A 16,671-nucleotide genomic window follows, 5' to 3' on the forward strand; every position below is an offset into this window, starting at 1 on the left:
GTAACAAACTCACAAAGTTAACCCTCACAAAACAAAATAGCCCAATTTTAAAATGGGGTGCAGAGCTAAAATGAGAATTCACAGCAGAAGAATCTCAAGAAGGACTTAAAGAAATGTTCAAAGTCCTTAGTCATCAGAGAAATGTAAATCAAAATGACCCCGAAATCCCACTCTGCACCATTTAGAATGGCTAAGATCAAACACACAAGTGACAGCACATTTTGGCAAGGATATGGGGAAAAAACATTCCTCCATTGCTGGTGGAATTTCAAAATGTTACAATCATTCTGGAAATCAATCTGGCAGTTCCTCAGAAAATGTAAAATAGTTCTTTCTGAAGACACAGCTATACCACTCTTGAGTATATGCCTAAAAGATGCCTCAGCATACCACAAGGGCATGTGTTCCACGATGTTCATAGCCACCTTCTTTGTAACAACCCAAAGATGGAGACAATCCAGATGTCCCTCAGTTGAAGAATGGATACAAAAAAAAGTGGTTCATTTACACAATGGAATACTATTTAGCTATTAAGATTGAGGATATCATGAATTTTGTACGCAAAGGAATGGAATTAAAAATATCATCCCTAGTGAGATAACTCAGTCCAAAATGACATATATGGTATATACTCACTGATTAGTGGATATTAGCCAAAAAGGCCCAAGTGAGGATGTTTCAGTTCCTCTTATAAAGAGAGAGGAAATAATCATCAAAGGCAGGGGGAAGGAGTGACCTGGATTGGAGAATGGATGGGAGAAAAAAAGGGGGAACAGGATCAGGTCTGGGGTGACAGGAGAGAAGCCCAAATGGTCAAGAGAATAAATGGAGATAAGCATCATGGGGGAATAGGATGGGGGACCCTCCAGAAAGTATCAGATACCTAAAAGGTGAGAGTCTCTAAGGAGAGAATGGGAGGATCTAAGCCAAAATGTTCCAACATTGGGGAGAGTGAACTCGAGTAGCCCACCTTCAGTAGAAAGACAGGACCTCAAGCAAAGAGAAGGTTACTGACAAACAGTCAAAATTTCTGACCCAGAACAATTCTTGTCTAAAAGAACTGCAAGGACAAAAGTGGAGACGATATTGAAGGAAAGCAATCCAATGACAGGCCCAATTAGGAATCTATCTCATGGGGGGACACCCATACCTGACAGTATTTCTGATGCTATGATGTGCTTACCGACAGGAGCCTGGCATAGCTGTCCCCAGAGAGGCCCTAAGAGTCCATGACCTAAACAGGAGCAAATACTTACACTCAATTATTGAACTGAAGTCAGGAACTCCTATGGTTGAACTAGATGAAGGATTAAAGAAGCTGAAGGGGAAAGTGACCACATAGAGAGAGCAACTGCATAGGAAGACCAGCAGGCTCAACTAATCCAGACCCCAGGAAGACTGAGTCACCAACCAGGAGCCTACCTGTGCCAATTTGAGGATCCTGGCACAAATATAGCAGAGGTCTGTCTGGTCAAGCCTTAGTGGGAGAAGATGTGCTTAATCTTTGAAAGACTTGAGGCCCCAGGAAGAGGGAGGGCAAGAGGAGGGACCAACACAGGGGGCAATGACAGGAATGTAAATAAATAAAATAATGAAAATTAAAAAAAAAAACTTTCTTCCAAAAATCACTTTATATTGTGGCGTTTTATCACAGCAAACAAAAGTAACTAATAAAGGCATTGATTACCAAAGAGTGGGATGTTGCTATGAAGTATCTTTCTCTACTGGTCTTGTTTGTTTGCTTGATTTTGAGAAACAGAAAACTTAGGAACTCTGGAATAGAAAATCAGTTAAATACTATACACAGAACTAAGCAGGGCATTCTACTAGGGGTTTGGAAGACAGTGCTGAGAATAATGTGGACAAAGGAGGCCCAACTCTAGAGCTTCCAAGGGAAATAACATCTCTGTAATCAACTGGGCTAACGCCCATTCACAGGCTATTTGGGGGAAAAAAATCTAGCTACTTTCGGTCCACATCCTGCTAAGTTACAAGAAGCTGAACTTAATGGATTCAATTCTTCATTTAGTTTTAGCATCATTCCGAGAAACAGATATTTCAGTCCATTTATATTTCTGAATGGTATATTTTAAAGATATTTTTCATTTTTAAATTATGAGTATTTTTGTCTGTATTCTATACATAGGCATGTTCATGTAAGTGCATATGCAAAAAGAAGCTTGGAGACAGTTAAATCCCTTGGAACTGGAGTTACAGATGGTTATGAACCATCTAACATGAGTACTAGGGGCAAAACTGATCTTCTGGAAGAACAACAAATACTCTTATCTCTGAGTCATTTCTCCAATCTCTTTCACTGATATATTTTAATTCTTCCAGGAAATATTTAGAGTTGTGATTCATTTTATGTTTACTAATTAAAAGTTTTAAGCGTAGGTATCCTTATACCTAGTAGGTATTATTTGTGATATTAAATTTTATATTTTGATACTAGTTTATGAATATTACGAAGATGATGCAAAAGTAATGTAATTTAGAAATTTTCAGTAGCTAACAAGATATTTTATTTTGCTGATAAACACTGATTTTATACAAAAGTATATTTCATTTTCAAAACTTTCCCTTAAAGTTTTTTCTTGATGTTTTTATTGCTTTCAATCATCCTTTCTTAAAAAAAGAAAAACCTATCTTTACACTTGAAGAAAAGTTATCAAGACATCATTTTTTTAAAAATTTACATTGATTAAATCCTTATTCAATTTAATATGTGGAGGAGGATATGCATCACAGGCCATGTGGGTAGTGGGTACTACCTAGCATCAAAATATCTATTTTTTGCCCTGAAATTATATAGACACAAACAACAAAGTAAGTGCAGAAGGTTGTATTTATATATCTTTGCATACATATACAGATCTGCATGTTTAACAATAATAATCAAGTATCCGTTTGAGTAGGGGTACATGGAAAACATTGAAAGGAAAGTACCTGGGAGGAGCTGGAGAGATGAAAGAGAAGAGGGGGAATATAATGTAATTCTAACATACTAAAATGTATTTTTTAAAAAATTATCCTTTTGAAGCATAACAAAATGTAATCAGAAGACCCCCTTGATTGTATGTTTTATAGATAAAAATTTTATAGTTCAAGACATCCTTTTCTGTCTTTCTTTAGTGCCTCAAGTTTTCCAATTAAGCCTGCAATCCAATCTTAAGGGCTGAAGAGGGTTGAAGCTATCCTCTTCACAACTTTCTTGGTGTTGACTAAATATTGTCTCTTCAAAAGTTCCTAGGAACATTTCGCAGTTCATATCATAATTTTCTTGGAACTCAGAAGATTTAGAACTATTTTGCTCAGAGTCATGGTTGGAAAAATCAGTGCTCATGGAAGGTAAGTATGACATCTGACCATAACCTGGAAGAAAGCATTTTATTATGTGACACATCAATACACACACACATACAAAATTATGTAGCAACTTGTTACCCACGATCAGCATATTAATGTTGAAAGAAAGTATCTTTTTCTACAATGGGATACTCAAGAACCACAATGCTAGAAAACCATTAGACTTAAGGCAGAATACGACGTTGTTTGGAGGAAGTAAATTTTGGCAGATACAGATATTTTGTCTCAGTTGTTGGGTGTTTATACAAAGGACTCTATTTTAATAAAACCATCAGATTCCCTTGTGCTGTTGTAAGAATGTACAAGAACTTTCTTATCTCTTAAGATGACTGCCCTCACCATATTTATTTCTAAGTTTAGGAATGAGAATTCCAGAATTAGAGATCTTTATAGCTTCAGGCAAAAAGCTTTAAATCACTTTAAAGCAAAAGTGACAGGACAGCTCATTTTTCTAGAGAAACATGAACTATGACGTTTCTTTTTATTTATTCTCTCATACCCTATCTCCTGACTGCAGTTTCTCCTCTATCGATTCCTTCCAGTTCCCACTTCTACTTCCCCTTTTCACATCCATTCATCCTCCATTGCCTTCAGAAAAAAGTAGAGCTCCCAGGGATAACAATTAAGCATGGAATAACAAGATGCAATAAGACTAGGAAAAACCCTCATACCAAGGCTGAACAAGACAACCCAGTAAAAAAATTGAAATAACCACCTGCATCCTATCAGATCACCACAAATAAATCTAGATGTCCACAAGAGAAACAACAGAAAGTCTATTAACCCATGGAAATTGAGCAACTCTTCACTGAGTAAAAACTGAGCCAAAACAGAAATTAAGAAAAAAGGTAAGGACTTTCTAAAATCAATGAAAAAGGATACACAACATACCCAAACTTGTGGGACATAAGGGATGTGGTACTGAAGAAAATTCATAGTATTTAGTGCTTACATTAAAAAAAGGAGAGATTTCATGCTAGAAACTTAACAGTACAACTGAAAATTCTAGAATAAAATATAAGATGGCAGGAAATAATCAAACTGTGGCCTGCAATAAAAAAATAGAAGAGAAAAAAAAACAACAAACAACAAACACAACAAAACAAAAAAATGAAACAAAGAGTTGGTTCTTTAAGAAAAATCAACATGATAGATAAATCCTTATCCAAACTCTCAGTTGGACTCATTAATTGGCAGCACTTAAGTCTGGTGCACCTGCTTTCATTTAGTGTCTTCCCCACATTCACTGAATTACATTTCTTTGCACAAATTACTCAAGAAAAACTAAAATAACAACAACGACAACAACAACAATAGTCATTGTTGCTCTAGGAGCAGCAAAACCTGAATTGACTCAAGAAAGGAGGGCTGTACCCTGAAGCAAGCATGTTCTGAACAACAAGTCATTCTTCCAAGTCAAGAAGACTTATTTACACAATGTCACAAATCCAGAACTGGGAAAAAGGATGTCATACCTTGACTTCCTGAAAACAGTTTCTTAAGCAGTGAAAATGACAGTTATATATATATATATATATATATATATATATATATATAACTTCTATAAGATTTATTTTGATAAGTGCCTGGTAAATACAGAAGTGGATGCTCACAGTCATCTATTGGATGGAACACAGGGCCCCCATTGGAGGAGCTAGAGAAAGTACCCAAGGACCTGAAGGGGTCTGCAACCCTATAGGTGGAACAACAATATGAACTAACCAGTAACCCCAGAGCTCACGTCTCTAGCTTCATATGTAGCAGAAGATGGCCTATTCAGCCCAGCCATCATTGGGAAGAGAGGCCCCTTGTTCTTCCAAACTTTATATGCCTCAGTACAGGGAAATGTCAGGGCCAAGAAGTAGGAGTGGGTGGGTAGGAGAGCAGGGCGGGGAGAGGGTATAGAGAACTTTCAGGATAGCATTTGAAGTGTAAATAAAGAAAATATCTAATAAAAAAATGAAAAAAATGATTTATTTGAAGCTGGGCGTGGTGGCGAATGCCTTTAATCCCAGCACCCGGGAGGCAGAGGCAGGCGAATTTCTGAATTCGAGGCCAGCCTGGTCTACAAAGTGAGTTCCAGGACAGCCAGCGCTATACAGAGAAACCCTGTCTCAAAACAAAAAAACAAAATCAAAAAATTAAAAAAAATATTTGGATAAGCCTCGTAAATTTGTTTCCCTATTACAGGCAAATTATGGATGATATTTATAAATGAAATAATTGTATAGTTATTAAAACATACCTGAAAGCAATAAAAATGCATGTACTATTTAGTAAAATTTATTGTCTAAGACTTGAGAAACATTTTGTTATCTATATGATTTCTTAATATACATTTTGAATCTAATTTTATAATCACCAGTAATTTTAAATTTAACAGTGATGTATCTCTAGTTTAAGCAAGTTCCAAAATTAATCTTTTAAATTTGCATGCTAGTTTGTCTAACCAAAAACATAATAGATTTTTGAAGCATCTAAAAAGCTATTTTTTAAGAACTTAAACACCTACTAATGTAAGCTATGTCAGCCTTCCTTTGTAAAGACTAAGCAGTATACTCCTTTTAAAATTATATACCAAGTCAGTTTACCTAGGTCCTATGTGTTACTGTGCATACATTTCTATCTCCTGTGAAAAGAGGAATTTAACATAAAGGTACTTGACAAACACATGTATATTTATTTCTTTGTATCTCTCAGGAACTCAATAAATATCTTATACTTTTCCATTGGGTATTAGTTTTTGTTTATCTATTTATATTTTATTTTGTTATTATGCCCCTTCAAGGCACTTTTCCATTTTTTTTTCTAAAGAGACAAAAAGCAGATCCAGATATGTGGGAATGTGGAGAAGAACTGGAAGAAGAGGAAGAAGGAAAATTGCAATCAGTGTAAACTGATGAAGAAAAGAAAAATTCTATTTTCAATAAAAAAGAAAGGATAAATCAAGGAAAGATGGTGTAAGGATGGGATTAGGTGTTTCAGCTCTGAATGGCACTGTGCTTCCTTTACTTTGCCTAATGGAAAGGAAACAGCAAAATAAATCGTGTAGTGGAATTACATTTTAAAAAGTCCTTAAAAGCAAATCTATAGCAATCATGAAAGGATCTCAAATACACATTTTTTCATTTTAGAACATGTTTCAGAAAAAAATACATATTAAAATCTGTGTAGCCACTACAAAATGTTTTGACCACATAATTTTTTTAGCTTTTGACTTTAATCAATGTTGTCATAATAAAGAAGATGAACTTTTACTATATTAAATATTTTATACCTTTTTCTCTTCCTTCTCTTTTTCATTCAGACACTGGCCAAATGCCAAAGCATGCTTTCACAGACACTGAGCATTCTCATTTGCTCTGTGAAACATATTTTCCCTTCTAGGTATGAGTGCTTGCCAGTTTCCATGGCAAAAGGCATGGCTGTTTCTCTTCCTATTCTCCATCTCCCATGCCAGCAGATGACAAGATTTACGGTTTGAATGCCCTGTTGTTTTTCTCTTAAACTAATAAAATTGCACCAAACTTTCCCTCCATGTCTGTGTTCAAATTATTTTATTAGTGAAACTAATATCCCAAGAGGAAAAGCCAGATTCTCTCTATTTTAATAGATTTAAAAAAACCTCAGAATGTCTATTTTCTCTCTAGATAGCCCTGGATATTTTTTTATTCTAAGTACGCTTTATTGAATGTATTTGTAGGCCAGTTAGAGACAGTAGCTGGATAAATGAAAATCCATTTAGTTTAATTCAGCTTATCTTGGCATTGGTAAGTTACAGAAGACACTTTCTTAAAATAACATTCAGTAATAATCCAGAATTAAAGATGCAAAATGAAACGTTCTCAAGGGACAAAGCTGAACACTGTCTACTTAGAGCTGTGGAAAAAGGGTCTGACAGGGTTTCCTGTATTTGAGGATGGCATCTCAGAAAGTACTTAAAGGAGGAACAGCAGTGAATCACATAAAGAAGGCTTCAGTTAAGGTCACAGACAACCACTGAATTGAGTACAGGGTCTCCAATGGAAGAGTTAGAGAAAGTACTGAAGGAGCTGAAGGGGTTTGCAACCCCACAGGGAGAACTACAATATCAACCAATCAGAGCCCCCAGAGCTCACAGGGATAGGGTGTTTCTGGGGGGAAGAGGGACCAGAAAAGGGGATAACATTTGAAATGTAAATAAAGAAAATATCCAAGAAAAAATAAAATTTTTTAGGTAGTAAAAACAAACAAACAAAAATAGGTAGATTTTTCCATCTCAACTAATTCAATAAAGATAGTCCTCCACAGGGAAGCCTACATGCTAATATAATGAACAGTAAGCAAGGACTGTATGAGTCCTAAAATGCCACCTATTTGCTTATGTAAGTAAAAAATGATAGCAATTATCCAAGCCTCTAGTTTCCTCTAGTTTCACCAAGCAAAGTTTTGACTGATAGGGAAGAGTGACAGGAGGCTTGGAGTTCCTTGAAAATCCTTCTGTTCCCACCCCTAACTTCACTTACAGTTTAGGGTCCAAAGTAGAAACAAACTGAGTCCAGTGAAAAATATCATCAGTACAATCAAGACTATGCATATGTCCCACAGCCAATTACTATATAATGGGTATGCATCATCCAAAATAGAAACTGTGGAGAAAAACAAAGAAATATTAGTCATATTGTAAAATAAATAAAGTACAGAGAAGGAAATATGTGAAAGTTAAGAAATGAGATCACAGGACCCCATTCAACAAGAAAAAAAAAAAGGAGACTTTAATTAGCCTTCATTTTGGGGCAAAGTTTAGGTCACTTAGGTACAGTTTTATGACAAAGTTTTGCAGTTTTAGTGAGTCCAAGTGTTTGCACAGTTTGGTCTGAGCCATACATGAACATGATAAGATGCTGTTATTTTAAATCATTTATCTACCAGTAGTTGAAAGAATCGTCTTGTTTATTTTTATTCTCTGGTTTCAGAGATACCAATACAAGATGTTGTAGAAAGAGCACAAAGAAAATACATGGGTCCAATGAGCACACATGTATGTATACACACACACACACACACACACATTCATACAGCAAGTGCAGCCCATGTAACATTGGCTGTGTGTCCTTCACTTGAAAATAGTCAATACACCAGAGGCCACAGATCTAAAAAAAACTGACTCTCCCTCTCCCAGGAGTTATCAAATGCCAGTACCTCCATAGCTAGGGGTGCAATTTCATGCCCAGTCTGTTCTTCATGAATTTTGTCTGGTCCAAGACTGCACATGTCATGTGTATCCTGTCTCAACTCTTATGAGTTCATGTGTGTAACTGTCCTTCTGTGTACTGAAAACATTGATTCCTTTTAGTCATCCACCACCTATGACTCTTACAACCTTTCTTTCTCCTCTTCTGCAATGATATATGAGCCATGGCAGGGGGGTGTGTTATAAATTTCCTGCTTAGGAATGACCATTAAGACATCTTTTATGCTCCACACCTTTATCTCTGTGTTATTATCTTCTGAAAATAGGAGTTTCTCTTATGAGAGCTGATTGATGCATAATTTGTGTTCGAGCTATATATAGTAGCTATGTACATACACAATCATCTTATCTGATATCTGTAGGCCAGTTCTTTTTCATTATATCTGATTTGATGTTTAAAGTTTCTACTGGTTTACTTTTTATTTCAATTAGTATAATTGATTATATATAGAGACTCTACTTGGGCTTTTTAAATATTCTTAAATTTTTATTATAGTTTTTGTGTTAGTAGTTTAATTCCATTATTTCATTTTTAAATACAAAATATAGATTTCATATGCTTAATATATACAAGAAGTCGAGAAAATTGTTGCTAATTTTGAAATCTAAACCTCTTTGGCAGTCTTTGTCTTCAAATTTTCATGCCAGTTAATAGCTGCAATCTTGAAAAGGGAGACTAAATTCTAAATTATTTACTTTTTAAATATATATTTATCTTTTGTTTTATGCACATGAGTGTTAGAGGCCAGAAAAGGACTGAAGAATCACTAAAATTATAGATATAGTGAGTTTTGAGCTGTCATATAGATGCTGGAACAGAACCTAGATTCTCTGCAAGAATAGCAAGTGTTCTTGAGTATTGTCATTTTTCCAGTCCCTAAATTTTCATTCTTCATAGTATTCCAAGAAATGTGTAACTTTACTTAGTAATTTTTCTTTTTTACAGATTATTTCAGTGTTTGCTACTTTAGGCCAACCAAATGAATGTGAATACTTCTATCAGAATCCTCTTTAAAAGGTATTTCACAATCCAAACAGAAATAAAAAAATGAAGGGAAAGGGGAAGATGCAAGAGAAAGTATTCATATCCATTTATATTTTCTATTACTCAAAATATTGTTCTTGCCTTCTTGGTGTCCAAATTAATTTTAAAATTACATAGCTGTATAAGTGTTATATGAATAGAAATATATATATATTATAATCAGAAAGACTGGTATTTATTATATTCCATAGTGCTGGAAGTTAAATTATGTCTTCCATATTTGTATACAGTGTTGCTATTTTTCAATTTCCTTTCAGCTCATTTATTTGTGATTTGATACTTGTTTTAATGATTTGTACTGAAGTAAATGGCATGGGTTTCATTGGCAGCCATTCTGAAATATACATTAAAAATGGAAAGGAGCATATCTATATATGACATTTGATAAATTTTGTTTCATTGATGAGTGCAAATTCCTTATGATAATAACTAGATATTTTAGGTTTTCCATGATGGTTTATTTTTAATAAAATGCATCCTGATATCCATAATGAAGTAAAAGGTATCTGGTCTTCATCCATGCCCCAGAGTTAATCTTGTGGCACAGGTCTATGGACCCAAATTACACGGAGATTACTAGTCTCCCAGAAGTACTGTACTCCTAAGTTAACAGGTGAGACAAACACGTTTGCCCAAATAACTTGCCAAAAAGGGAACTGCCTCAGGAACTGCAGAGGAACTGGGGGACAGGATACTTCCTGTCTCCATGTTCATCCCAGAGTAACCCTGGGGCACAGCTCTCTGGACCCCAAATCCTGCCCAGAGACAGCTGGTCATCCAAGAGTGATGACAGACCTAAGATCACAGGCTCACAGGCTCACAGGAGAGATAGGATCAAGTCAGAGATAGCAAGACCAACTAACACCAGAGATCAGCAGATTGCAAGAGGCAAGTGCAAGAAACTAAGCAACAGTAATCAAGCTATGTGTCAACAATAGAACCCAGTTCTCTCACTACAGCAGTCCAGGAGACCCCCACAGAAAGGAAAAGCAAGATTCTGATTTAAAATCACTTCTCATGATGATGATAGAGGAATTTAAGAAGGACATAAATAACTACCTTAAAGAAAAACAGGAGAGCACACATAAACAGGTAGAAGCCTTTAAAGAAGAAACACAAAAATTCCTTAAAGAATTACAGGAGAACACAGATAAACAGGTAAAAGCCATTAAAGAGGAAACACAAATTCCCTTAAAGAATTACTGGAAAACGCAACTGAACAGGAGAAGGAATTGAACAAAACCATCCAGAATCTAAAAATGGAAATAGAAACAATAAATAAATAACAAAGGGAGGCAAACTTTGAGATAGAAAACCTAGGAAAGAGATCAGGAGTTATAGATGCAAGTGTCACCAACAGAATACAAGAGATAGAAGAGAAAATCTCATAGGCCGAAGATACCATAGAAAACACAGACACAACAGTAAAAGAAAATGGAAAATGCAAAAAGATTTTAGCCCAAAACATTGAGGAAATCCAGGATCTAAAGAGAAGACAAAACCTAAAGTTAATAGGTATAGAAAAGAGCAAAGATTCCCAAATTAAAGGGCCAGTAAATATCTTCAACAATATTATAGAGGAAAACTTCCCTAATCCAAAGAAAGGGATATCTGTGAACATACAAGAAGCCTACAGAACTCCAAATAGACTGGACCAGAAAAGAAATTCCTTCTGTCACATAATAATCAAAGCACCAAATGCACAAAACAAAGAAAGAATATTAAAAGCAATAAGGAAAAAAGGTCAAGTAACATATAAAGGAAGATCTATCATAATTACACCAGACTTCTCACCAGAGACTATAAAAAAAAGAGGATCCTGGACAGATGTTATATAAACACTAAAGGAATAAAAATGCCAGCCCAGAATACTATATCCAGCAAAACTCCCAATTAGCATATCTGTAGATTCCAAGATATTCCATGACAAAACAAAATTTATACAATTTCTTTCCACAAATGTATCATGGCAAAGGATTGTAGATGGAAAACTCCAACACAAGGAGGGAAATTATACCCCAGAAAAAGGAAGAAAGTAATATTCTTTCTGCAAACCAAATAGAAGCTAACTACAAAAACATAATTTTACCTCTAACAATAAAAATAACAGGAAGCAACAATCACTTTTCCTTAATATCTCTTAACATCAATGAACTCAATTTTCCAATAAAAAGACATAAACTAAAAGACTGGATATTTAAACATGACTCAACATTTTGCTGCCTATAAGAAATGCACATAAGTAACAAAGACAGACACTATCTCAGAGTAAAAGACTGGAAAAAAATTCCCAAGCAAATGACCCAAAGAAACAAGCTGGACTAGCCATTCTAATATCAAATAAAATCTACTTCCAACCAAAAGTAATCAAAAAAAGATAAGGAACAACTCTTAATCCTCATCAAAGGAAAAAAAAAACTAACAAGATGAATTCTCAAATATGAACATGTATGCTCCAAATGCAAGGGCATCCACGTTCATAACAGGAACTTTATTAAATAATCCCATGCATCCTACCAGATCACCACAGATTACAGCTGAAAGCACACATTGTACCTCACACAATAAAAGTAGGAAACTTCAACACCCCACTCTCAGCAATGGACAGATCATGGAAACTGAAACTAAACAGAGACACAGTGACACTAATAGAAATTATGAACCAAATGGATTTAACAGATATCTATAAAGTATTTCATCCTAAGACAAAAGAATATACCTATGTCCCAGCACCTCATGGTATGTCCTCCAAAGTTGACAATAAAATTAATCACAAAACAGGCCTCAACAGATACAAGAAGATTGAAATAATCTCATGCATCCTATCAGATCACCACAGATTCAATGAAAATGAAGTGCCCAAACTTATGGGACAAAATAAAACCAATGCTATGAGGAAAACCCATAGCTATGAGTGTCTCAAAAAATGAACTGGAGAAAGCACACACTGGCAGCTTGATAGTGCATCTGAGAGCTCTAGAACAAAAAGAATCAAATACACTCAAGAAGAGTAGACAGCAGAAAATGATCAAGCTCAGGTCTGAAATCAACCAAGTAGAAACAAAAAGAACTATACAAAGAATCAACAAAACTAGGAGCTAGTTCACTGAGAAAATCAACAGGATAGATAAACCCTTAGCTACACAAACCAGAGGGCACAGAGACACTATCCAAATTAACAAAATCAGAAATGAAACGGGAGATCTAGCAACAGAAACCAAGGAAATTCAAAAAATCATTAGCTCCAACTACCAAAGCCTATACTAAAAAACCAAAAAAAACAAAAACAAAAACAAAACAAAACAAAAAAACAAAAAACAAAAAACAACACCAAAAAACAAAGAAGGATGCAGAATCTGAACGAAATGGTCAAATTTCTAGACAGATACTAGATAACAAAGTTAAATCAAGATCAGATAAACTGTGATCCCCCCTCCCCCCAGCTCAGGTTTCACTGTTAGCAAGAAGATAGCATCAGGGGGGAGCTTGCCGCCCTATCATTCTGCCACTCCCACTGACTATGCTTGCCCCTTGCTGTTCTGGAGTCAAACACATGGTCACCTGCAACTTTACTGCAGGATGATTTGGTGGGAATTAGCCCCTTCCCCCTCCTTCATAACTCGGTGCACGAAATAGTAAAATTGAGCTTTGATCAGAAACCAATTGTCTTAGCTCTGTCTCTCTCAAGTTGCCTAGCCCCCTCTTCTCTTCCAGGTTCCAAGATGCGTCTCAGACTAGAACCCAGACATGTGAGCCGCTGGCTGGCCACAACAGATCTGGCACCCACCTGGGACTGAGAAATGGCAGAAGACATTTGGAAGAAGCACTGCTGGTTTGGAGCTCCATAGAAGAAGAAAATAATTAAAGGAAATTCATACTGGAGAAGGTCGGTATGGGCTAAGCTGAAACAGTGTTAAACCTGAGCGCTAATTCACTTAGGTTTGGCAGTGAGGTTTATCAGGGACTAGGAACTTAACAGGCGGTTAGCCGTAGCTCCCAGAAGCTACATTTTTAGGCTTGAGAATAGAAAGGGTTTATTAAAAGGAAATTAATAATCAGGCGGATGGCCGCAGTTAAAAACTGCATCATGCGGGAGGAAAATGTCCCAAAAAGCAGAGAGAAATTTCAAGGGTGTCATGCTTTGTTCTCTCTGGGCTTTACAGCAAAAGTACTCTGCCCCTTTTGTGTCTTTGTCTAATGTCTGCTGCACCAGTCCCTTCACATGTTCAATTCATGTATGTTCGTGTCCAGTTTGTATGAATGAATGTTCTATGTTTTATGTTGGATAATAAAGATGGCTAAAAAACTTTATCTGCAAAGCCGAGAGCGGCCACACTCTTCAACCAGGAAACAGACACACAGCAAGAGGGCCCTGCTGGAGAAACTGTTTGTTATAGGAAAAAGGAGAGTCTACAGCCTCTTAGTTTCGGGGTAAAAAAGCTGATAAATGGTTTTTTCCTGGAAGGTTCTCTGCAATCTTGATTAATGTTTTTGGCAAATGATAAAGTGCTTTTTATTCTATGATGATAGCTAGAAAAATTAATGTTCTCTGATTGGTTTAAATGTAACTGCTTCGTTTTTTTTTTAATTGGTAATATGCTCTGTGTGTTTTCACAATCAGCTCATAAGTTATTAGTTAAGATTAAATAATTGTTACATTCCTAACAGATGGTTAGTCTTAAAATTGATAACTCAAGTTTAGAGTCCTTCTGACACGTGGCATAAGGCAGGCCAAAAGGCTGGGTCTCTAAGGATATTTCTAGTTGAGATAATAATTAATGTGGTTCCTATCCTAGAAAGTAGAATTAAAGATAATATTTAAAGTAATGTCTCTTTAATAAAACATTAAAGCTTGCATGTATTCATAGGTATTAATTGGCAGCCAAACTTTGTAATATGATAATAATGCTTCTAATATTAATTCTATAAGTAATAAATTGTTTTGAAATTGGGTTTTACGTTCCCAAAGTTAATGTTACAAAAAAAAAACTTAATAATTCTTTACAGATCTAGCCAGATGCTGTTTTAATGAAGTTCAAATTCATAGTTTATAAAGAGTCAATCAGTCCATAAAATTTATCAAGGCATTACAATCTGGTTTGCCTACCTTTTATATAGTTATTATAGATCCTAATGTTTGTTTCTTTTTCTCTCTCCTTTGCATCTTAATGATTGTAAAGGTTTTGCTTCTAGTGAGTTTGTAATAACTAAAATATTTTGCCTCTAATATGGCTAAATATTGACCTACATTATGTAAAACATTTTTATCATTTCTGCTTCTACACAAGAAGCCAAGAGTTTTAATCTTTCAGTGTATATTGTTTCCTAAGTGAAAAATGTTTCATTAGCTAATGCTTCTCAAGGGAAGTTTACTTTAAATCCTTGCTCTCACCCAAAAGATTCAGAGACAATATCTTTTTATTACTTAGGGTTTTAGTTTACTACAAAAGGTTTCAGTTTACTACAAAGGATTTTACAAAAAATAAAGAAAGCTTTTATAATTGTTATTAATTATAATCATTGGTAATTAAATATTAGCTGTGCCCAAGACAATTCCTTGGCCAGAAAAAAACATTGTAAAGTCATTTTTCTCATCCTCCCAGATGATCGTTGGCCCGCATGGACCCAGCTAACTGCTGGCTGCTGTGGGACAGGGCCTTGAGACACACAGTTTCCCTGAGCTATAGTGGTAGGAACAGCTGCCAAAAGGTGGGCGGCTTTACAGCTTATTCAGGAGAGCCATGAGCCTCCACGTGTCCCGACCAAAGTAGCCATATTGTTCTTACTAAGACCTGGAATAAGTTTTCTGGCCTACAATAAATTGGGCTGCCTTCAGCCTCTTCTGCCTGAGATAAAGGCCAAGGGCAGATGGCCAAGGTCGAAGTGGTTTTCACCTCAAAACACAGTTTCAACTGTGGTACTAATAAAGATTTGTAAAGTATATTCGTATATTTAAAAAAAAAAACTATAACAAAAATTGTTTTTTAAAAACCTGACTAGTGTATGTCTCTTGTTCAATACAGCAATTTATTTGTTTATTACCAAATATTAATAATTGACCTATTACATACTATCATTTTAAATAGATTAACAATCAATATTCCAAAGATGAGTGAAAAATTGTTTTTATGCATGCTTTTATATCTTCTGTAAATTCATGCATGCATACATCCCAATTATTGTGTTTAGTAACAACCCCTATATGAGACGTGAACATGTGAATTAGATCACATGCTTATTCTCTTAAGTTTCCCCCTGTTTCAACACAAATAATCTACTTGTGTGCTATAGATGGTGTTTTAAAATGCTGAACAATCAAACCTTAATTTGTATATTAATAGTCAATATTATATCTCAAAGCTCACAATTGCTTAAGATTGTTCATCCTTCAGATGCTATTAATTCTCAAATTTACAATTGCTTATGCATATACAACTCATAAAAAAAAATGCTGTCATTTTAAGAAGGCAGTTTTTAGACATTTATTAAATTGTTCTAAATTGCCTGGACATTTTAAAACAATGCCATGCTAGATTTATATCTCAAGCAGTCTATAGGTCATCCATATAAGATAGATTAGATATATATCCTCGTTCTTTGTATATTCATAACAGTTATGGTTTAAAATAATATTTTAGTATTCTTAAAAATTGTCCAGGTATAATCCTTTCATTTTAGTGTCCTCAGTTACTACTTGTTTCCACATAATAGTGTTATTCCTTGAGGACTTTTACTTAATAAATTGCTACGAATAAATGCACTTATTTCTAGTTAATAAATAAATATATTATGCATATGTTACGCTTAATAACCTTACAAGCTTTCTAGTTACAACCACTCCTTAAGAAAAACGATTGTGATGGTTTGTATATCCTTGGACCAGGGAGTGGCACCATCTGAAGGTGTGGCCTTGTTGGAATAGGTGCGACCTGGTTGGAATGGGTGTGTCACTGTGGGTGTGGGTATAAGATCCTCACCCTAGTTGCCTGGAAGTCAGTCTTCCACTAGCAGCCTTTGGATGAAG

At 35.3% G+C, this 16,671-nt stretch overlaps 1 protein-coding gene across 1 annotated transcript in view; it reads right to left on the reverse strand.

Annotated features, from left to right (window-relative positions):
- Nucleotides 1–2,507: 2,507 nt before the first annotated feature.
- LOC110293524 (selection and upkeep of intraepithelial T-cells protein 10) overlaps nucleotides 2,508–16,671 on the reverse strand; it is a 67,268-nt gene continuing 53,104 nt past the window's right edge. Inside the window, exons 6-7 of the mRNA XM_021161370.1 lie at nucleotides 7,875–7,997; nucleotides 2,508–3,375 (exon numbers count right to left, since the gene is read on the reverse strand). Of these exons, the coding sequence (XP_021017029.1) occupies nucleotides 3,140–3,375; nucleotides 7,875–7,997 (359 nt within the window). The 3' untranslated portion in view covers nucleotides 2,508–3,139. The remainder of the gene's footprint in view (nucleotides 3,376–7,874; nucleotides 7,998–16,671) is intronic.

The sequence above is a fragment of the Mus caroli genome, chromosome 4, assembly GCF_900094665.2.
Source record: "Mus caroli chromosome 4, CAROLI_EIJ_v1.1, whole genome shotgun sequence".
NCBI classification, from domain to species: domain Eukaryota; kingdom Metazoa; phylum Chordata; class Mammalia; order Rodentia; family Muridae; genus Mus; species Mus caroli.